Source organism: Balaenoptera borealis, assembly GCF_965194805.1.
Source record: "Balaenoptera borealis genome assembly, chromosome: 9".
NCBI lineage: Eukaryota > Metazoa > Chordata > Mammalia > Artiodactyla > Balaenopteridae > Balaenoptera > Balaenoptera borealis.
The window spans coordinates 69,599,073-69,616,871 of record NC_138873.1 but is presented as its reverse complement, the minus strand read 5'-3'; the positions used below and the strand labels follow the sequence as shown (position 1 = coordinate 69,616,871).

Below are 17,799 nucleotides of genomic sequence, written 5' to 3'. Positions count from 1 at the left end.
AGAGTTCTATGCTGAATATGTTATTCTGTGTGTTTATGCTAAGAAGTTTCTATACCTGGAGAAATACTGTCCCAAATCAACTAAAATACTAGTAAAAGAAACACCTGGATTCGAAAATGAAAGGAACTCCCTAGTAAAGTATAAGCAACATTTTCAATTGTTTTGGGTCCTTGTTTTAAGGAACAGTTTTGTTTTGTTTTGTTTTTTTAAAACCTCTGGGATTAAAAATATGTTACGAAGCTGCACTGTACTCTGAAAAAAAAAGCTGAAGCATTTTCGAACATTGTTTCTTGCCAACTTACTTCAAAGAGATGCTGTAAAGGATTGGACTGGAGTTTTTCTTCATAGCCAAACAGCTGGAAGCCAGTTCCCAAAAGACCTAGCATAGTAATCCATAAATGAAAAAATTATACAATCGAACAGTAGAGAACAGTCATGGCAGGGAACAGGTATAGTTCTATAAAAAGATTAACCTCTCATAATTATGCACCCTGAAAATATTGCAAAACACACACTATCACGTTCTGCTACCCCATAAACTGACACAAGTCAAATTCAATATATTGAATCATAAATTCAATATATTGAAGAGCTCACTGAAATTAATTCCACAGAAACCAAAAGACTATGAGCTCATCCAAGGCAGAGCCTGGGACTAATTTATCTTTATGCTAACGGTGCCCAAAACCTCCCTACAAGACATTAATAAAACAAGCATTTATTGAGCAGCTACTCTGTGGAAGGACATCGTGATGCCAGGCACTAGACACTCAAAATTTGTGAAAAGAAACTGATGGAAAGTGTTTTCAAAACTAACTTTTTAAACTTGTAGGTGTGAAAATAAAACAAGGTAGGATTAGCTTAGTGTTACAATATTAGTTCTTAAATAACTGAAGATAAAACTTGAAACAGCCCTGATTACTTCTCCCATTCAAGGTGACCAAGTGACATAATGCTTTGATCTGGCCGATCTGCTTTGATTTGTCTTTTATTTGCCAATTTTTTTTTTCTTTTAGTCTTTGATGATAAGTTCCGGGAAGGTATTAATTTCAACCTTTTTTAAAAAAATAATTGAGGTTTGTAAACTACAATGAAAATCCTTAGTATGGACTGTGAATATTTATACTCTTAAGATATTTTGCTAAAAGATGACCACAATTTTGGATCGAAAGGATAGATGCAGCCTGGGCCAAGAGTAATTACAGGTAGTGCAATTACTTTAAAAGCTAATCTGTTTCTACAACTATATCAGTTACCTAGCTTCAGATCTAAAGGAGCAATTGCCACTGGGCCTTGCTGATGTACATTCTTCTATGTAGGCTCAGCAGAAAGTGGGATGTTACTAAACACGGAGTAGACAATCTTTGGGGCTTAGACAGGAACTAGAAGGATGACTAAAACATATATCAGCACTATTCACTTTCAAGCAAAAGCAAATGGGATTATGATTCAGGGTCTTGGGAGTAGGGTGTGGAAAGAGTGTTCTAAAAAACAGAAATAGGACAAGTAAAGGCCAATTCCATTTAATATTCAACCTAATACATTTTCAAAAACTAATTCTGTACTTAGGAACTGTCTGCCAACTTTTAATAGGGGATAGGTGAACAGCCAAAATTAAAACTCTTCAACAATGATGGTTATAATGGAAATGTCGACAGATCATTAACCATAGTAGTCCTTTAGAAAAAAACTACAATAAAATCCTGAAGCTAAAATGTAATGAATATCATAATCACATATTTGCTAATGGCTGTGAAATGCCTGAATCGGCCAAACTGATATAAAGTGGATGCCATCTATTAAATCTGACTGTTCAGCCTAGAGTCCAAACCTCTCAGTACCCACTGTGAACTGCAGGTGGGTTTATAAAATGCAGGGCATGTTTTCTGTTCCTCCACAGTGAATAGTAAGGGCACTGTTAGGTTCAAGTTGTACCCTTTTCAGGGTCTAAAAAGGATTCTGATTAACTGAAAGGATAATATTCATAAGAGAAGGTCATGATAAATCTGTCTTTCGGAAACTGATTTCATTTCACTAGATATGGAACATAACAGTATCAGAGAACTTCAGAACTGGCACTTTACAGAAGCTTTAAAATGTTACACAGCCTTTCTTTTGGAGTAGTATTGTGAAATACTTCCCAAGACAGATTCATTCATCATTCTGAGTGCCTCTTAAGTGCCAAGCACTATGGATACAAAAATAAGTAAGACACAGCCCATGCTTTCATGGAACATTTCCCCTAGCAGAGGAGAGAAGCACACAAAAGAATACAGTAAGAGAGAAGCCTATTTGAGTAGAGCTGGGTACTAGGAACTTGGTGATGTGAGAAAGTGGGCAAGGGTGTGTCTGGCTGTCAGAGAACACTTTTCAGAGGTGACACTAGGGCTGAATCTTAAAATGCACCTGGTAGTTGCCAGAGATTTTAATAAAAAGTTCGCATTTCACATGCTACCAGTCCTTCACTACCATAGCAACTTCATTTATCTTGTCCTTCCACACCTTGATTACTGCAGTATATGAGCTAGGAATGGTTCTGAGTAAACTCATGACATTAGAGATAATCTGTGTCACTAAACTGTTTGGGTCTCACTCTTCTCTTTCTCTCTTTTCTTTTTGACCCTCACCCTCACCGCCCCCCTCCGCCACTTGTACAATTTAAGGGGAAGCCAAAGTATCCCAGTTTGTTCTTCCTTTATGCCACTGGCCCAGGGTATGACATTTCATGTAGGATGGACCAGGGAGGCTGGACTTCACTAGTTTTAAAAATGGCAGGGCTGTGGTTGAGAAGGGTGTATACCTAGGCTTACTTTTTCCCTAATACTTACTTCTACATTTAACTAACGAATGTAAGCTACTTTTCTTTAATAAAACCAAAAAAGTCTGTATTTATCAGGTCTCGTTCTGATTGTATGAAGCTTCCTCCCCGAAAACTTACTTGTATGGTGAGAATTACTCTAATAAGTAATATAGAAGATTTATGCAAAAGAGCCATTAGGGGAAAAAAACAGGTAGGAGGCACTACTTCATCCAATGGAATTCTGCCCGTATTCTGTCCAGGTGATTAAGTAATGAGATATTAAAAGAAATTAAACTTAATGATATGAAAAATAAAACCTCAAATTTACTTACCAAATTGCATGCCCCAATCTCCAAGATAATTTATTCTTGTTACTTGATGTCCTAAAGCTTCTTTGAGATTTGCTATAAAGTTTCCTAGTAAATCAATAAAATACACAGTTTCTCATTATCCATTTTGGTATAAGAACCATGTGCTTCTCTAATATCAAAGCATAACACTGAAAATTCTTTAGGCAAAATTTACTAACAATTTCTTTTTACTAAAACATTCATTATTGTGTTTTCATCTACGTTATGGAAAGGGAGTAAGGAATTATTTTGGAGGAGGTAGTTATTCTAAAGAATCTCACAATTTTCAACAACATTAATGGGGGTTAGGAACACATGTTCAAGTAATTGCGATTCCAAGTCAATTCCAAGGACAGAAAATAACAGAATCTCAGTAGTTAACAAGAAATATGTAATTTGGCTATGTCCTAAAGAACCTAGCCATACTGATTTTTCTTTTTCTAGGTAGCCCATTCCACCTTCTTTCAATCATGAAGTCCATCCTCTCATGCTGCTCCCTAACTAACAGCACATAGCAGTCCAAGGCCTCCACCTTCCTGTACTGCTGATGCTGGTTTGACATTTGACCTCTATTCCACTCTCCTTCTAGTGTGCCCTCACATACTGCAGAGGCTGGAAAGCTAAAAATAACACTCCTCAGAATCTCTGGCAGTTAGGGTTCCAGAAGCCATTTAGGTTTGGGCAATTTGATACACTTTGTACGTGATCTAGAAGGTAGAAATGAGGTGGAAAGGGAGCTACCTTTATTTTTTCTGACAAGCACAGTAGTGGAGGCTTTGGTTTTTAGTGGCATCACTACTAGAGGTCCTGGTGTCCTGTCATCTGACCTCCAAGGGAAGTGAAAGATAGGGTATAGGTGGCCTCTTTTGCTAGTCTGAATTCTAGAAGGCATGGCAGGAGTAGTGGCAGTTTCCTGACTGTGGCAGTGGCAGTGATCGCAGAAAAGGCAGAAGCTCCCTTGATGATCAAGCTCTGTGCTATACTTTTGTGAGTCATCTATGTCAGCTTAATCCAAAGCTTCTTCAGCACTCCCAACAACTTTGCAAACTATTCAATATCCCATAGTAAATTCCTTCCTGCTTTTACTAGAGTGGATCTAGTTTTCTGCAAATAACCCCTCGCCAATATGCATAGCTGACAAAGTACTGCAGTTGCTTCTCCAGTTTCCCTACTTCTAGACTTTCCCAAGGTATATGGTCTCAGCAACAGGACTCACCTTTTGCAGCTGGTACTCAGACTATATTCCTATTTTTTCTTAGCACCTTAGTATCTTATAAGTCCAATTAAATGTCTGAACCTAGGCTTTTGGAATTAGACTGCCTAATTTCAAATCCTGGCTGCAATACTTACTAGCTGTGTGATTTCGGGAAAGTTACTTTTGGTATCTGAGTTTCCTCATCTATAATCACAGTACTTAATAAACAGGGCTATTGTGAAACTAGTTGAGATAACACATGAAAACACTTAACATGGTAAGTTTCAATAATTATCTCTTGCTGGTTCAAATATTTCCCTTAACAACTGTCAAACAACTATCATGTTCAACCCTATGCTTTTGACTTACTCATGTAAGACAACAGCTTTTCTTATACATTGTATTTCTTATATTCTTTTTCATCAAGTCCTGTCATTTCCTCTCTTAAAATGCTGCTTGAGAACTTTGTAACAATGAGAGCTGACTAGTGCGGTAACAATCTATGCCACAAATACTGATTTCTCCAAGTCTTTTAAGTATTCCAGTATGGAATAAATGACTTTCTTGTAAGCATGCAAAAGACAGATTTCTATACTGGAAGACAGATTACATGAGATAAACTCCAAAATCCCTTCCAATTCTAATATTATACAATTCTAACTGCAGTTTTAAGATTGGGCTGCTACACAATGTCATGCTTTAAGTAAATGGAAACCATAAGCCTATTATACACTGAAGCATTACAGCCATGAAGTACAACACTATAGTAATCTCTCTTTATTAGGATAGTCTTGTTTCAATTTTCAGTCTTGAAAACTCCAGTTAGTACTCACATGACTGAGACTGAGTTTCTTTTATAAAACAAATATGAACAAAAAAATTGGGAGGATGACTATCAATCCCATATAACTATTTTCATTTTGGCATCTTTCAGTCCTTCTTCATATGCATACGTATTTTTAACAAGTTAAAATCAAAACATACATACCAGTTAAACCTGGTTTCTGAGTTAATCTTTTGGTTTTGAAACAAATTCTTTTTGCCATTTCTAAACCAATTTTTTCCATTTTTTTGGTCATATTTAATTAGCATTAAGCGCATATAAATTTCAACTTCTTTGTTTTTTGTCCTTTTGTTACTTAAGCCTTAAACCATTAGACTGTATTACCAAATACAGCCACGAAAGGCATGCTCAGTATTTTCTGTGAAACTAATGACACTTACCTATGATGGTAGAACGCAAATGTCCAACATGAAATTTTTTGGCAACATTAGGTGAACTGCAAGATAATTGCAAAAGTTTATTTTTTCTGTTCTAAGAACAAGAGTTCTAAAATGAACTAGGTTATAGCTCCATAGTTTAATACAATTGTGGACTACAGCCTTTGGTAATTTAGGGCAAAGATAGTTAAAGATTAGACATTTAGAGCAAAGATAAATTAGATCTCAGAAAGAACCATCCTTAGTGAAATTGATCCTGTGACTCTTTTTTTTAAAGATAGTAGTCATCTTTTCTTTTTTAAATTTATTTATTTATTTTTGGCTGTGTTGGGTCTTCGTTTCTGTGCGAGGGCTTTCTCTAGTTGTGGCAAGCGGGGGCCACCCTTCATCGCGGTGCGTGGGCCTCTCACTATCGCGGCCTCTCTTGTTGCGGAGCACAGGCTCCAGACACGCAGGCTCAGCAGTTGTGGCTCACGGGCCCAGCTGCTATGCGGCATGTGGGATCTTCCCAGACCAGGGCTCGAACCCATGTCCCCTGCATTGGCAGGCGGATTCTCAACCACTGCACCACCAGGGAAGCCCGATCCTGTGACTCCTGAGGTAGTCACATAACATACACAGAAGTGGCACACTTAGGAAGCAGATACATTTGAGGACTGATAAAAAGATGAGGAAATTCAGACATATGTTTTGATACAAACAATGTACATTATTAGAAATTAAGTTTAGTGCACTACTTCTCAATTCTTTAACTTCTTAAAAATTATTGGGGACCCCAAAGAAATTTTGCTTATATGAGTAATATCTATCAATATTTATTGTATCAGAAATTAAAACAAAAATATAGAAATTTTTATATATAAAGCTTCCCAGGATAACCAGAAATAGGATTTACCACTCCAAATTCTCAAGCAACACATTTATTACTCTTGGTGGTTGAGACGTTGTAATCAATAATTTAACAATAGCAAATGCTTCTAGAGCACACTCACTATCTGACAGGCACAGTGTGACACACTTTACATGCATTAATTCACTTAATGCTCAGAAGAGCTGTGATGTAAGGTACTCTCATCTTTTATTTGTGATGAGGGACTTGAGATACAAAAAGGAAAAAAGATAATGAAGCAAATTTGGCAATATCTTGAGGACTCTTGAACCTGGGTGATGAGCCTATGGGACTTAACATACCTTTCCTCTATTTTGTGTATGTTTGAAAATTTCATAAGTTTTTCAATATTAAAAAAAGATATATTAACTAGAACACAGCTGGTTAAAATTGGTAAAGGGACTTCCCACAGTGGTTAAGAAACCGCCTGCCAATTCAGGGGACACGGGTTCGAGCCCTGGTCCAGGAAGACCCCACATGCCACGAAGCAACTAAGCCCGTGCGCCGCAACTACTGAGCCTGAGCTCTAGAGGCCGCGCGCCACAACTACTGAAGCCGAGGCGCCTATAGCCCGTGCTCCGCAACAAGAGAAGCCACCGCAATGAGAAGCCTGCGCACTGCAACGAAGAGTAGCTCCCACTGGCCGCAACTAGAGAAAGCCCGTGTGCAGCGAAGAAGACCCAATGCACCAGAAATAAAATAAATAAATAAATTTATATTAAAAAAAAAAAGTGGTAAAAACAGAGCTTAATTTTGGTCTGTCTCCAAAGCATTGTTATCAATATTTACCCTTTTAAGGGTATTACAATTTAAAAACTTGATCCTACAGATACCTGTGTACAATTGTGAAGTCATGAAACTATGAGGATATTCATTTAATCATTATTTAGAAAGAAAGCAAATGTTCTTCAATAGGGTTAAAACAACCAGGAAACAAGAAAGATATATACAACACTGGTTTTACGAAACTAAACAACAGGACAGTGAAGGACTGTGATCCCTATGAGGAACGTCAGCCAACAGGGTGACCCTTAGGACTGCCTTACTAGCAAATTTGTGATATGTAGCTAAAGCAGAACAATCTATACCATGAAATGTTTATATCAGAAAAGAAGAAAGGTTTCAAATCAATGACCTAAAGCTCTCCTGTAAGAAACTAGAAAGGGAGGCTCAAACCAAATCCAAAGTAAGCAGAATAAAAGAGAGTAATACAGATGAAGGTTAAAAAAAAAAAAAAAGACAGAGAAACTGTTATATCTCCCAATCGTAGTGGTGGTGATGAGACCTGGACATCTTTTGACAAAACTCATCAAATTACATGTTGAAATATGGTGAACTGTATTGTACTGTATGTAATTATACCTCAATAAAGCTGATTAAAAAAAAAAAATCTCCAGACAACAGAATACTATGAAATAATAAAAATAAGCCAGCCCTGGATGTACTGATATTAAAGGAATGTAAGCTACATTGTTTAATGAAAAAAGCAAGGAGAAGAACAGCAAATAATGTGTGTGATCTGTTTACAAATGCACAGAATATCTCTAGGTGGGTAACCAGGAAACTGGTATTGGTGAATGCCCATATGGAGAGAACTGGGAAACTAGGTTAGGGAGTACACATCCTTCTCACTGAATACCCTTTTGTAATCTTTGAATTTTTAAAAACTAGGTATTTATATTATCTAATAATAAAAAAGCTTTCACATAGCTTTTGCATTGTTTTAAAAAAGTGAGTATAGTTGATTTACATTATATAAGTTCCAGGCATACAACAGTGAATCACAACTTTTAAAGATTATACTCCATTTATAGTTATTATAAAAATGTTGGCTATAGTCCCTGTGCTGTACAATATATCCTTGTAGCTTATTTTATACATAGTAGTTTGCATGTCTACCTCTACCTTGCCCCTCCCTACTTCCCTCTCCCCACTGGTAACCACAAGTTTGTGCTCTATATCTGTGAGTCTGTTACTTTTTTGTTATATTCATTAGTCTATTTTTTAGGTTCCACATATAAATAATAACATACAGTATTTGTCTTTTTCTGTCTGATTTATTTCACTTAGCACAATGCCCTCCAAGTCCATCCATGTTGCTGTAAATGGCAAAATTTCATTCTTTTTTATGGCTGAGTACTATTCCATTGTGTGTGTGTGTGTCTGCACACACACGTGTGTCTTCTTTATCCAGTCATCTGTTGATAATACTTAGGCTGCTTCCATATCTTGCCTACTGTAAATAACACTGCTATGAACATTGGGGTGCATGTTATCTTTTTGAATTAGTGTTTTCATTTTCTTCAGATGTATTCCCAGGAGTGATATTGCTGGACCACATGGTAGCTCCATTTTTAGTTTTTTGAGGAACCTCCATACTGTTTTCCACAGTGGCTGCATCAATTTACATTCTCACCAACAGTGCACGAGGTTTCCCTTTTCTCACATTTTTGCCAACATTTGTTATTTGTGGTCTTTTTGATGATACCCATTCTGAGGTGTGAGGTGATATCTCATTGTGGTTTTGATTTGCATTTCTCTGATGATTAGCCATGTTGAGCATCTTATTTTTTGTTTTTTAAATAAATTTATTTATTTATTTATGGCTGCATTGGGTCTTTGTTGCTGTGCACGGGCTTTCTCTAGTTGCGGCAAGTGGGGGCTACTCTTCATTGCTGTGCGCGGGCTTCTCATTGTGGTGGCTTCTCTTGTTGCAGAGCATGGGCTCTGGGTGCACGGGCTTCAGTAGTTGTGGCTCTCAGGCTCAGTAGCTGTGGCTCACGGGCTCTAGAGCGCAGGCTCAGTAGTTGTGGCGCACGGGCTTAGTTGCTCCGTGGCATGAGGGATCTTCCAGGACCAGGGCTCGAACCCATGTCCCCTAAATTGGCAGGCAGTTCTTAACTGCTGTGCCATCAGGGAAGTCCCCCATGTTGAGCATCTTTTCATGTGCCTGTTGGCCACAGCTTTTGTACTTTTTCTTTAGAATTAGAAGAACTGAGTCTATCTAGGGCTTCACAAAACCTCCCTTGAAATCATCAATTTGCCATTCTCTGGCACCACATTCCTGCTCAGAAGGGAATACAATGATATGGAAAATACAAATTCAATTCCTTTGGCAATCAAAGTAACTACTATGAATACAATTTGGACACTTTACTGAAAATTAAAAAAAAATTCTTTCATGTAATTTCCTCAATCTTGTAAGAAAAGAGATAATATTACTCTTATTTTCCATACAAGAAAAGAGACTAGAGAGATAAACTGTCCCATCTAAGATGACTGAATCAGTTACTAAGTGAAAACTGGTACCCTGATCTCCTGGACTTCCGTATTACCAGAGGCCCTCAAGTTGTTTTGTGAGAACACTTCACACGGGGGAACAGCAAGGAGTGGGGAAGACTGTGTTGACGAAAGAAGAGGAAAGGCTACCACTGCTGGCTGTGCTCCTGCAGATTTGATTGGAACAAAATAGGAAAGGCTGACTCTGCAGAGAGGAGAGAGGCAACAGTAGTTAGCTTCAATTCTTACTCTACCTACCAGGTAGAGCCCAAGCCCAGGGGGGACAGTCATCTACGCTGGCACTTCATCACACTGCTCCTGGATCAGACAAAATATAGGGAAACCAACCATATATCAATATATCAGGGAGGCAGGAAAGGTTAAGGATACAGGATTCAGAATCAGCTCTGTGACTATGAGCAAGTTCCTTGACCTATCATCACCATCATCATCTCAATTTAAGGGGTAAGTTTCTTGAACACAGTGATTCTATCTCTTGCTTTGAGGGGAAAGTTGCCTGGTATATTAAAGAAACTCTGTAGTTAAAGAAATTCTCTCCTCCCACCTCTCTCATTTTCAGGACAAATTCAATAATAATGTTTTCTATCAATTTTTACCCTCTCCTCTACCTGTTTGTCTCTACTTTGAAACCACAATGATAAGCGCCACAGCAACTGGAAAACTTCTAAGGGAGAAAGCAGCTATGGTCCCCCAGCAATGCCAGATGGAAAATAACAGAGAGCAAAGATGGCTGCTGGGAAATGGACTTTGTTTTCATCAGCATTCAGATGCTCATTTAAGTTCCAGCCTTCCTTAACTGCTTTAGAAAAAAGTTGAGAGAGGCAAATCTATAAGCAAATAAACTGCCATTCAAAAAGCCTATAGACTACAACTCAAATAGAACATGTTATTTTTAGACATAAGCATAAACAAAAAAGAGCTTTATATGGGAAACACAAACTTTGGAGAAAAGCCAAAGAATCAGTGAGTAAGAAAGACTAAGGTCTTGGTATTTTGAGCTTGGCTGGGGAGAAGGGATGGTGAAGGGGAAGTGAACGTTGAGAAGAAGGCATTAAAAGTGAGCACTGGTGGCAACTTTTCATGTTTTCGTGTTTCAAGAAACTTGTGATGGCACTATTTCAAGGGTGAATGGGTAGTAACAGATATTATTCTTCTTTCCTACTGATTTTCCTTTGCTGTTGGTTAGGTAAGAGCAAGGAGTGTACAAGTACTGAAGTACCTCCCCAGAGAAGGGTATGTGTCCTGCATCACTGTAAAGACATGAATGAAAAGAATTAAAGGTGGCTACAAACTCTTTGCCACTCTCCATTAAGAGGTGTAATCTACTCCCCTGCTCTGAATCAGGGATGATCTCGTGACTTGCTTTGACCAGCTGACAGTGACAGAAGTGATGATGTGCCTGTTACAAAACCAGATATTTTACTATCTTGGAGCCCTGAGCACCTTTGTAAAGAGGTCTGGCTATTCTGCTGGAGAATGCAGAGAGAGAGATGCCTGGCCAGCCCTCAGGGGAGATGCCAGACAAGTAAATGAGCCACCCGGATTTCTAGTCCTAGTATAATGTCTAGATGACCAGAGTTGCATAAGTGACCACAGGCAAGTAAAAGAATCATTAGGCTATGTCCTCCCTGTTTTCCTGGTCTACAGAGTCATGAACGTTAAAGTGGTTGTTGTTTTAAGACACTAATCAGGAGTGTGGCAAACTTTTTCTTAAAGAGCCAGATAGCAAATATTTTAGGCCATCTGGTCTCTATCTCAATTATTCAACTCTACTGAACTCAACTGCCATTAGAGTATGAAAGTAGCCACTGTGACAATATGTAAATGAATGTGCAAGCCTGTATTCCAATAAAACTTTATTTACAAAAACATGGCAGGCTGGATTTTGCCCATGGGCTAAAGTTTGCCAATCCCTGTATCAAGTTTTGTAGTGGCTTGTTATGCAAGAGATGACTGAAATGATGGCAACTTTCCTTGGGGGATGGCCTTAGTGTAGTTCCTCTTTGGGGTGAGGATGACTGCAGAAGTCCCTCTCTGTTCTTTTGATGCAACAACGTTTACACTAAACTTTAAATATCTTGATTGGAGCACAGCAGTAGCGTAAGATTTATTCATAACATATATCTGCTCTATAAAAAGGTTAGCTTACTCAACAATCAGTCCTTATCATAAACAGATGAGTTTACCCAGTCTTAGAGGGCCTGCTTTTTCTAAGAACATGACTGAGTGGCAGAGACAGTACAAATGTGGAATCCATGAAACCCATTCACCTCTGATTACTCCAGGTACTAATCATAACTAAGTTTAACTAAGTTATCATCATAAATTATAATAATGAGTTAGAAAACTTGAAATATTTGCCATGTCAATTTTTAAAAATCTTCCACAAAAACATATACTTAAGACAAAGGCTCTAGAAAGTTCTATCTTTCTAAGTGGGAAAGCAGCTCATTGAAGCTCTTCCTTGGCTTTTAGGAAGGCAAATACAATATCTCTAATAATGTTCAAGAGCTGTCATCCTGTCAGCTGTATCCTGAAAGTGATCCCTTTTCTATTTTGGTTACCTAAAAACAATTCATAGATTAGATGGTTTTATTGATGGCATATAAGAAAGTTATCATGAAGACTATTTAGAGGCACATTAAAATGTCAGGCTATTTCTCTGGTAATTTTAAATAATACGCATTACATGTAATGGACCTTGTGATGTTGGATTTGAACTGGTAACATCAGTAAAAATTGAGTTCCAGTAGTAATAAGCACTCCTACAGCCCAGAACTTGGCTTCTAAATACCTTCCTCACAAAAAGGAACCAGGACTTCTTGGGGGAAATGGACAATTCCAGGTCTGAGTAAGATTGGAACATCTTATGCCAAAAAGAAACGTACAGCAAGGCTTAAGGGGACATGCAAAGAGAATAAAGGAGCCTAATCTGGGATAATTTGAGTATAAAAACCAGTAATTTAAAAACAATCTTTTCCATGATCCAGCAATCCCACTTCTGGGTATATATCTAAAGGAAACAAATTATCTTGAAGAGAAATCTGTACTCTCATGTTCACTGCAGCATTATTCACAATAGCCAAGGTATGGAAACAACCTAGGTGTCCATCAGTAGATGAATGGATAAAGAAAATGTGGTATGTATATATAATGGAATATTATTCAGCCTTAAAAATGAAGGAAATTCTGTCATTTGCAACAACATGGATGAAACTGTAGGGCATTATGCTAAGTAAAATGAGCCAGACAGAGAAAGACAAATACTGCATGGTATCACTTATATGTGGGATCTAAAGACTAAAAAGTCAAACTCCCAGAAACAGAGACTGGAGAAGTGGTTTTCAGGGGCTGGAGGCTGGGGGAAATAGGGAGAGGTTGGTAAAAGGGTACAAACTTTCAGCTATAAGACAAGTAAGTTCTGAGGACCTAATGTATAACATGTTGACTATGGTTGATAACACTGTATTGTATAACTGAAATTTGCTAAGCGAGTAGAACAAATGTTCTCACACACATACACAAAAAAAGAAAATATGTGAGGTGATAGATATATTTACTAATTCAAAGGGGGAAATCCTCTCACAATGTACACATATATCAAATCATCATGCTGTACACTTTATCTTACAATTTTATTTGTCAATTCTGCCTCAATAAAGCTAAAAATATATATACATATATTACAAACACAACAAAGCTTGTTCTCTGATAATCACATTACTCTGAAATTCTTAATATGATAGTAACCATTATCTGTGCTTTAGGAGTCTACTAAAAGGAAGAACTAGATCTTCCAAAAAAAAAAACAAAAAACCACAAAATGGTTAATACATAATTAAAAAAGGAAAACATAATAATCACTAGGTACTTTGATTAAAGTCCAAAATTTTTATTCATGGTTCAATGATCAACTCACTGTGATTTTAAGGAAATAATATAATCTAACTGATTTTTAATTTTTCCATGTGTAATTCTGTGAGATACCAGATGATAACAGTAAAACACTCACCTGCCCAGACAGCTGATTAACCAACATGTATGATGGGTAGGCACTCACCTGAATTCAACCACGATCTTCTTCTGGGGAAGGCCAGAAAACAGTTCACTTTTTAATCCATATTTTGAGCCATCTTCAATCACTTCTTGTAGTACTGTCTGAAAAGTAAAAGGTATGGGATTTAATGAAGAAAAAATTTGCAATTTTCTTAATTACTTTGTTACTGAGAACTAACTATTGCTAATTTGCTCATTCTAATTTATGGAACTGAGAATTTTATAGTATTGTTAGCAGTACCACCTTCTTCTATCGCTAATGCTAGTCAGAGCAGTCATAACACAGGTTAACATCTACTGGGCCTCTGTGCCCTTTTATACATCATGTCTATTCATCCTTATAGTAGCCAATGATGTAGATACTTTACAGATGAAGAAACTGAAGTTTAGAGAGGTAATTGCCAAAAGTCCCACAGCAAATAGAAACAACAAAACCAGAAGCAGCATCTAATATTTATCAAATGCATATTACGTGCCAGGCACTGTACTAAACATTTTATATGTATTATATGTATTAATTCTCACAACAACCCTAAGAGATGAGTATATTTTTACAAACGAGGAAACAGTAGCTCAGACTGGTTAAGTAACTTTCCCAAGGTCATACTGCAAAAACTTTGCTCACTCCACAGCTTATGTGTTAACTCTGCATGGTGCTGCTACTTTTGTGATACTAATGATCACAGTAATGGTAGAAAATAAATAAAAAATTATAATTTAAGTTCCTCTTGGCTACATAAGTAAAAAACAAGGAGATATCACAGAAACTGCCAAAACATATTCCAGGTTAATTTTTAGTTATTAACATAGAATTACTGTATGGTTCACAAAATTCGTACTTTATTTTTTGCTAACAGTGATGATGCATTTATTCATGTATTTACTTTTTACTGTAGGATTTTGAAATTACTGATAGATTTTTATTTACTCATACTGATTTTTGCTTCACACACAGTATTTGAAGTCCTAAAAATGTATTTATGATATGAAGAATTCTACTATCATAAGAGCTGGTTAAGACAGTCACTTTGGGACTTCCCTGGTGGCGCAGTGGTTAAGAATCCACCTGCCAGTCCAGGGGACATGGGTTTGATCCCTGGTCCAGGAAGATCCCACATACTGCGGAGCAACTAAGCCCGTGCGCCACAACTACTGAGCCCGTGCGCCTGGAGCCCGTGCTCCGCAACAAGAGAAGCCACTACAATGAGAAGCTCACGCACTGCAACAACGCAACTAGAGAAAGCCTGCATACAGCAACGAAGACCCAACGCAACCAAATACATAAATAAATAATTAAAAAAAAAAAAAGACAGTCACTTAATGGAAAGGGCAGAGAAGGTAGTAGGAGGCAACAAAGCAACACTTTTAAGAAGCATCTATAGAGTGCCAGGCTCAAGTCTAGATGCTTCTTTCTTATCTTTAAGCCTCACAACCTTAAAATGGGCAAAACTTCCCATTTAATAGACGCAAGAACTAAGTGTGTATTTGCCCAAGGACAAAGAGAAAATAATATTCTCTTCACTGACACTGTGCATTAGGACATAAAGAGAAAGGACTAATATACAGACATTAAGTACAATAGTGCCTGTCCTATATGACGGACTCATTAAATGTTTGTTACTCCAAGAACATGGGTCACAAGAAGATTGCAAGTGGGAAGGTAAATGTGAGAGGCAATTCATACTCAGATTATTCAAAGGTTAAGGCCTACCCATCCTTTTGACTTTCTATCCCTTTTTATGTTACAGATGGTAGACTCCACAAAAGGTAATAGCAGTAAGTTAGAATTCTCTTTAACAAATGACCCTTGGTTCATTGATTTCGCTGGCATAAACAAAAAAAGGCAACTTTAATAAAAGACTATCTTACATGCTCCACTTCCAAACCATTCACTGACAATTCGACCTACCTGCTAACTAGCTAGCTTTTTTCTCTACCATTTCACTGCAAGTGCTCTCAAAATCAGTATTCTAAATGCCAAACCCAACTGAACACTTAAATTGTATTTAATACATTATTTTTATGAATACATTCTTTTCATAAAATTAAAAAATTAAACAAATTAAGATAAGGCTAAAGTCTAGAGTCCCTTTTGTTCATCTTCCCTAATCCTGGTCCCTTCCTGCTTTCCCCCGGAGTAACTACTTTTCAAGCATCATTTTAGCTGATTACTACTCCCTTCTCCTTGCAACTACCCTGCTTCCTTGGTTGTAGTGACATCATTCTACTGAATTTTGCTTTCCTTTATTTCCTTTGCAGACCCGTCTTCCACTGCCTGCCCCCACTCCCTACCCTGTGCTCCTTTCTTGCTTCTAGCTCCTTACTTTAGGCTTCTCCTAGGTGTAAAGTACTAAGACTTTACTACTTACCTACCAGAATCTTGTGCTAGAACGATATAGTCAACTCAGGATTGAACATCTCTCTCAGGCACTTCAAACAGAATATACTCCTCTTCCTTCAACGTTCTTCATTTCCACGAATTTCACTCTGAACCCCCCAGCTAACCAAGTCAGAAACCTAGGAGGAGTTCCTAAGATCTACCCTTTTCCCTCAACCTCCAGAACCAATCACCTGTTACTCACCGAGCCCTGCTCATGCTATCTCCTAAATATTATAATTTTCCCCTCTGCCCTGGTTTAGACCGTCACCATCTGTCAGCTACACCACTACGAAAACAACTACAACAAAACAATAGCACCTATCTTCTTATATAATATACATATTTAATCAGGTCTATGTTCTGTTTAAAGCCTTCAATGATTCCCTACCACTTAAGAGATTTTATCAGTTTCTGGTTTTTTACTTTACATGCATATCATTTTTACTTTTAATTTCGAGGAAATTGATTTGTTGAAAGGCACTTTGTAATATCCATAAAAATCACAAGTTAGAAGTGTTAGTTTTTTTTGATGATATATAACTATTAAAATGAAATAAATTTCATAAGTGTAAGAAATACCAAAAAATCATGTGTGCCACCTGTAGTACACATAACACACCATGGAAAATAATGACAGAGGAAAGAGCTGAAACGCTTAGCATGTAAGGACCTTCATACTGTGTAATTTCATATCCTCCCCCATGCCATCCTATGTGCAAATCATACTCAGTCACCTCCTGATTTCCAGACAATGCCATGTTTTTGACTGTACTCTGTCCCAAACTGTCCCCTCTGCCTGGAATGTCCGCCCTTGTATCTCCCAAGTATATTCTTTATCTTCATCCCAATTCAAGGTTACCTCCTGTCTCCTTGAGATAGATTTACTATGAGTGGGGAAAAAAAAATTTACGTATATCTTTCTTTACACTAGGATTGCATCTTATACATGCCCTCATTATATAATTCGTCCCACTGTCTACCCATCACACATTACACTGTGATATTTTTTATGCTTTGCTTTTTTAGATCATAAGCTCCTTGAGGACAAGATACATGCCATTTTGTCTTTAGATTTCAGTAATACAGTCCCTGGCAAATAATAAGAAGGAAGTTTATTGAATTAGTGGGCACAAAGAATAATGTCAGTGAGCTAGTAAAGTTCTCTGATATTTTAATAGAGTAAGTTAGAGGCCCATCTATTCACCAGTATGTATGTTTAAAGGTAAGCGGTACTCAGTAATGTAAATGTAGGTACATAAAGAATGTATAACCAGAAATTAAATCTTTCAAAGGTTTCACTTTTTGGAATGCTTTAGCAAATTAACGAATATTCCAATTGGCAGGTGCTTTCTGTTTATCCACCACCATTATATTTTCTGTGGATGATTTTGTCATTTTATCTAATTCTTTATTGGTCAATATATATATTTTTAATTTATTTTATATATTTATCTTTGGCTGCGTTGGGTCTTCATTGCTGTGCGTGGGCTTTCTCTAGTTGCGGCGAGCGGGGGCTACTCTTTGTTGCGGTGCACGGGCTTCTCATTGCGGTAGCTTCTCTTGTTGCGGAGCACAGGCTCTAGGTCATGTGGGCTTCAGTAGTTGCAG

General features: G+C 37.5%; 1 protein-coding gene across 7 annotated transcripts in view; it reads right to left on the bottom strand.

Annotated features, from left to right (window-relative positions):
• RARS2 (arginyl-tRNA synthetase 2, mitochondrial) overlaps positions 1–17,799 on the bottom strand; it is an 80,074-nt gene that overhangs the window by 23,570 nt on the left and 38,705 nt on the right. For all 7 annotated transcript variants that reach the window (XM_082405978.1, XM_082405983.1, XM_082405980.1 and 4 more), the window contains 4 exons: positions 13,816–13,913; positions 5,570–5,625; positions 3,133–3,216; positions 303–379 (listed from right to left, as the gene is read on the bottom strand). In XM_082405978.1, the coding sequence (XP_082262104.1) occupies positions 303–379; positions 3,133–3,216; positions 5,570–5,625; positions 13,816–13,913 (315 nt within the window). The remainder of the gene's footprint in view (positions 1–302; positions 380–3,132; positions 3,217–5,569; positions 5,626–13,815; positions 13,914–17,799) is intronic.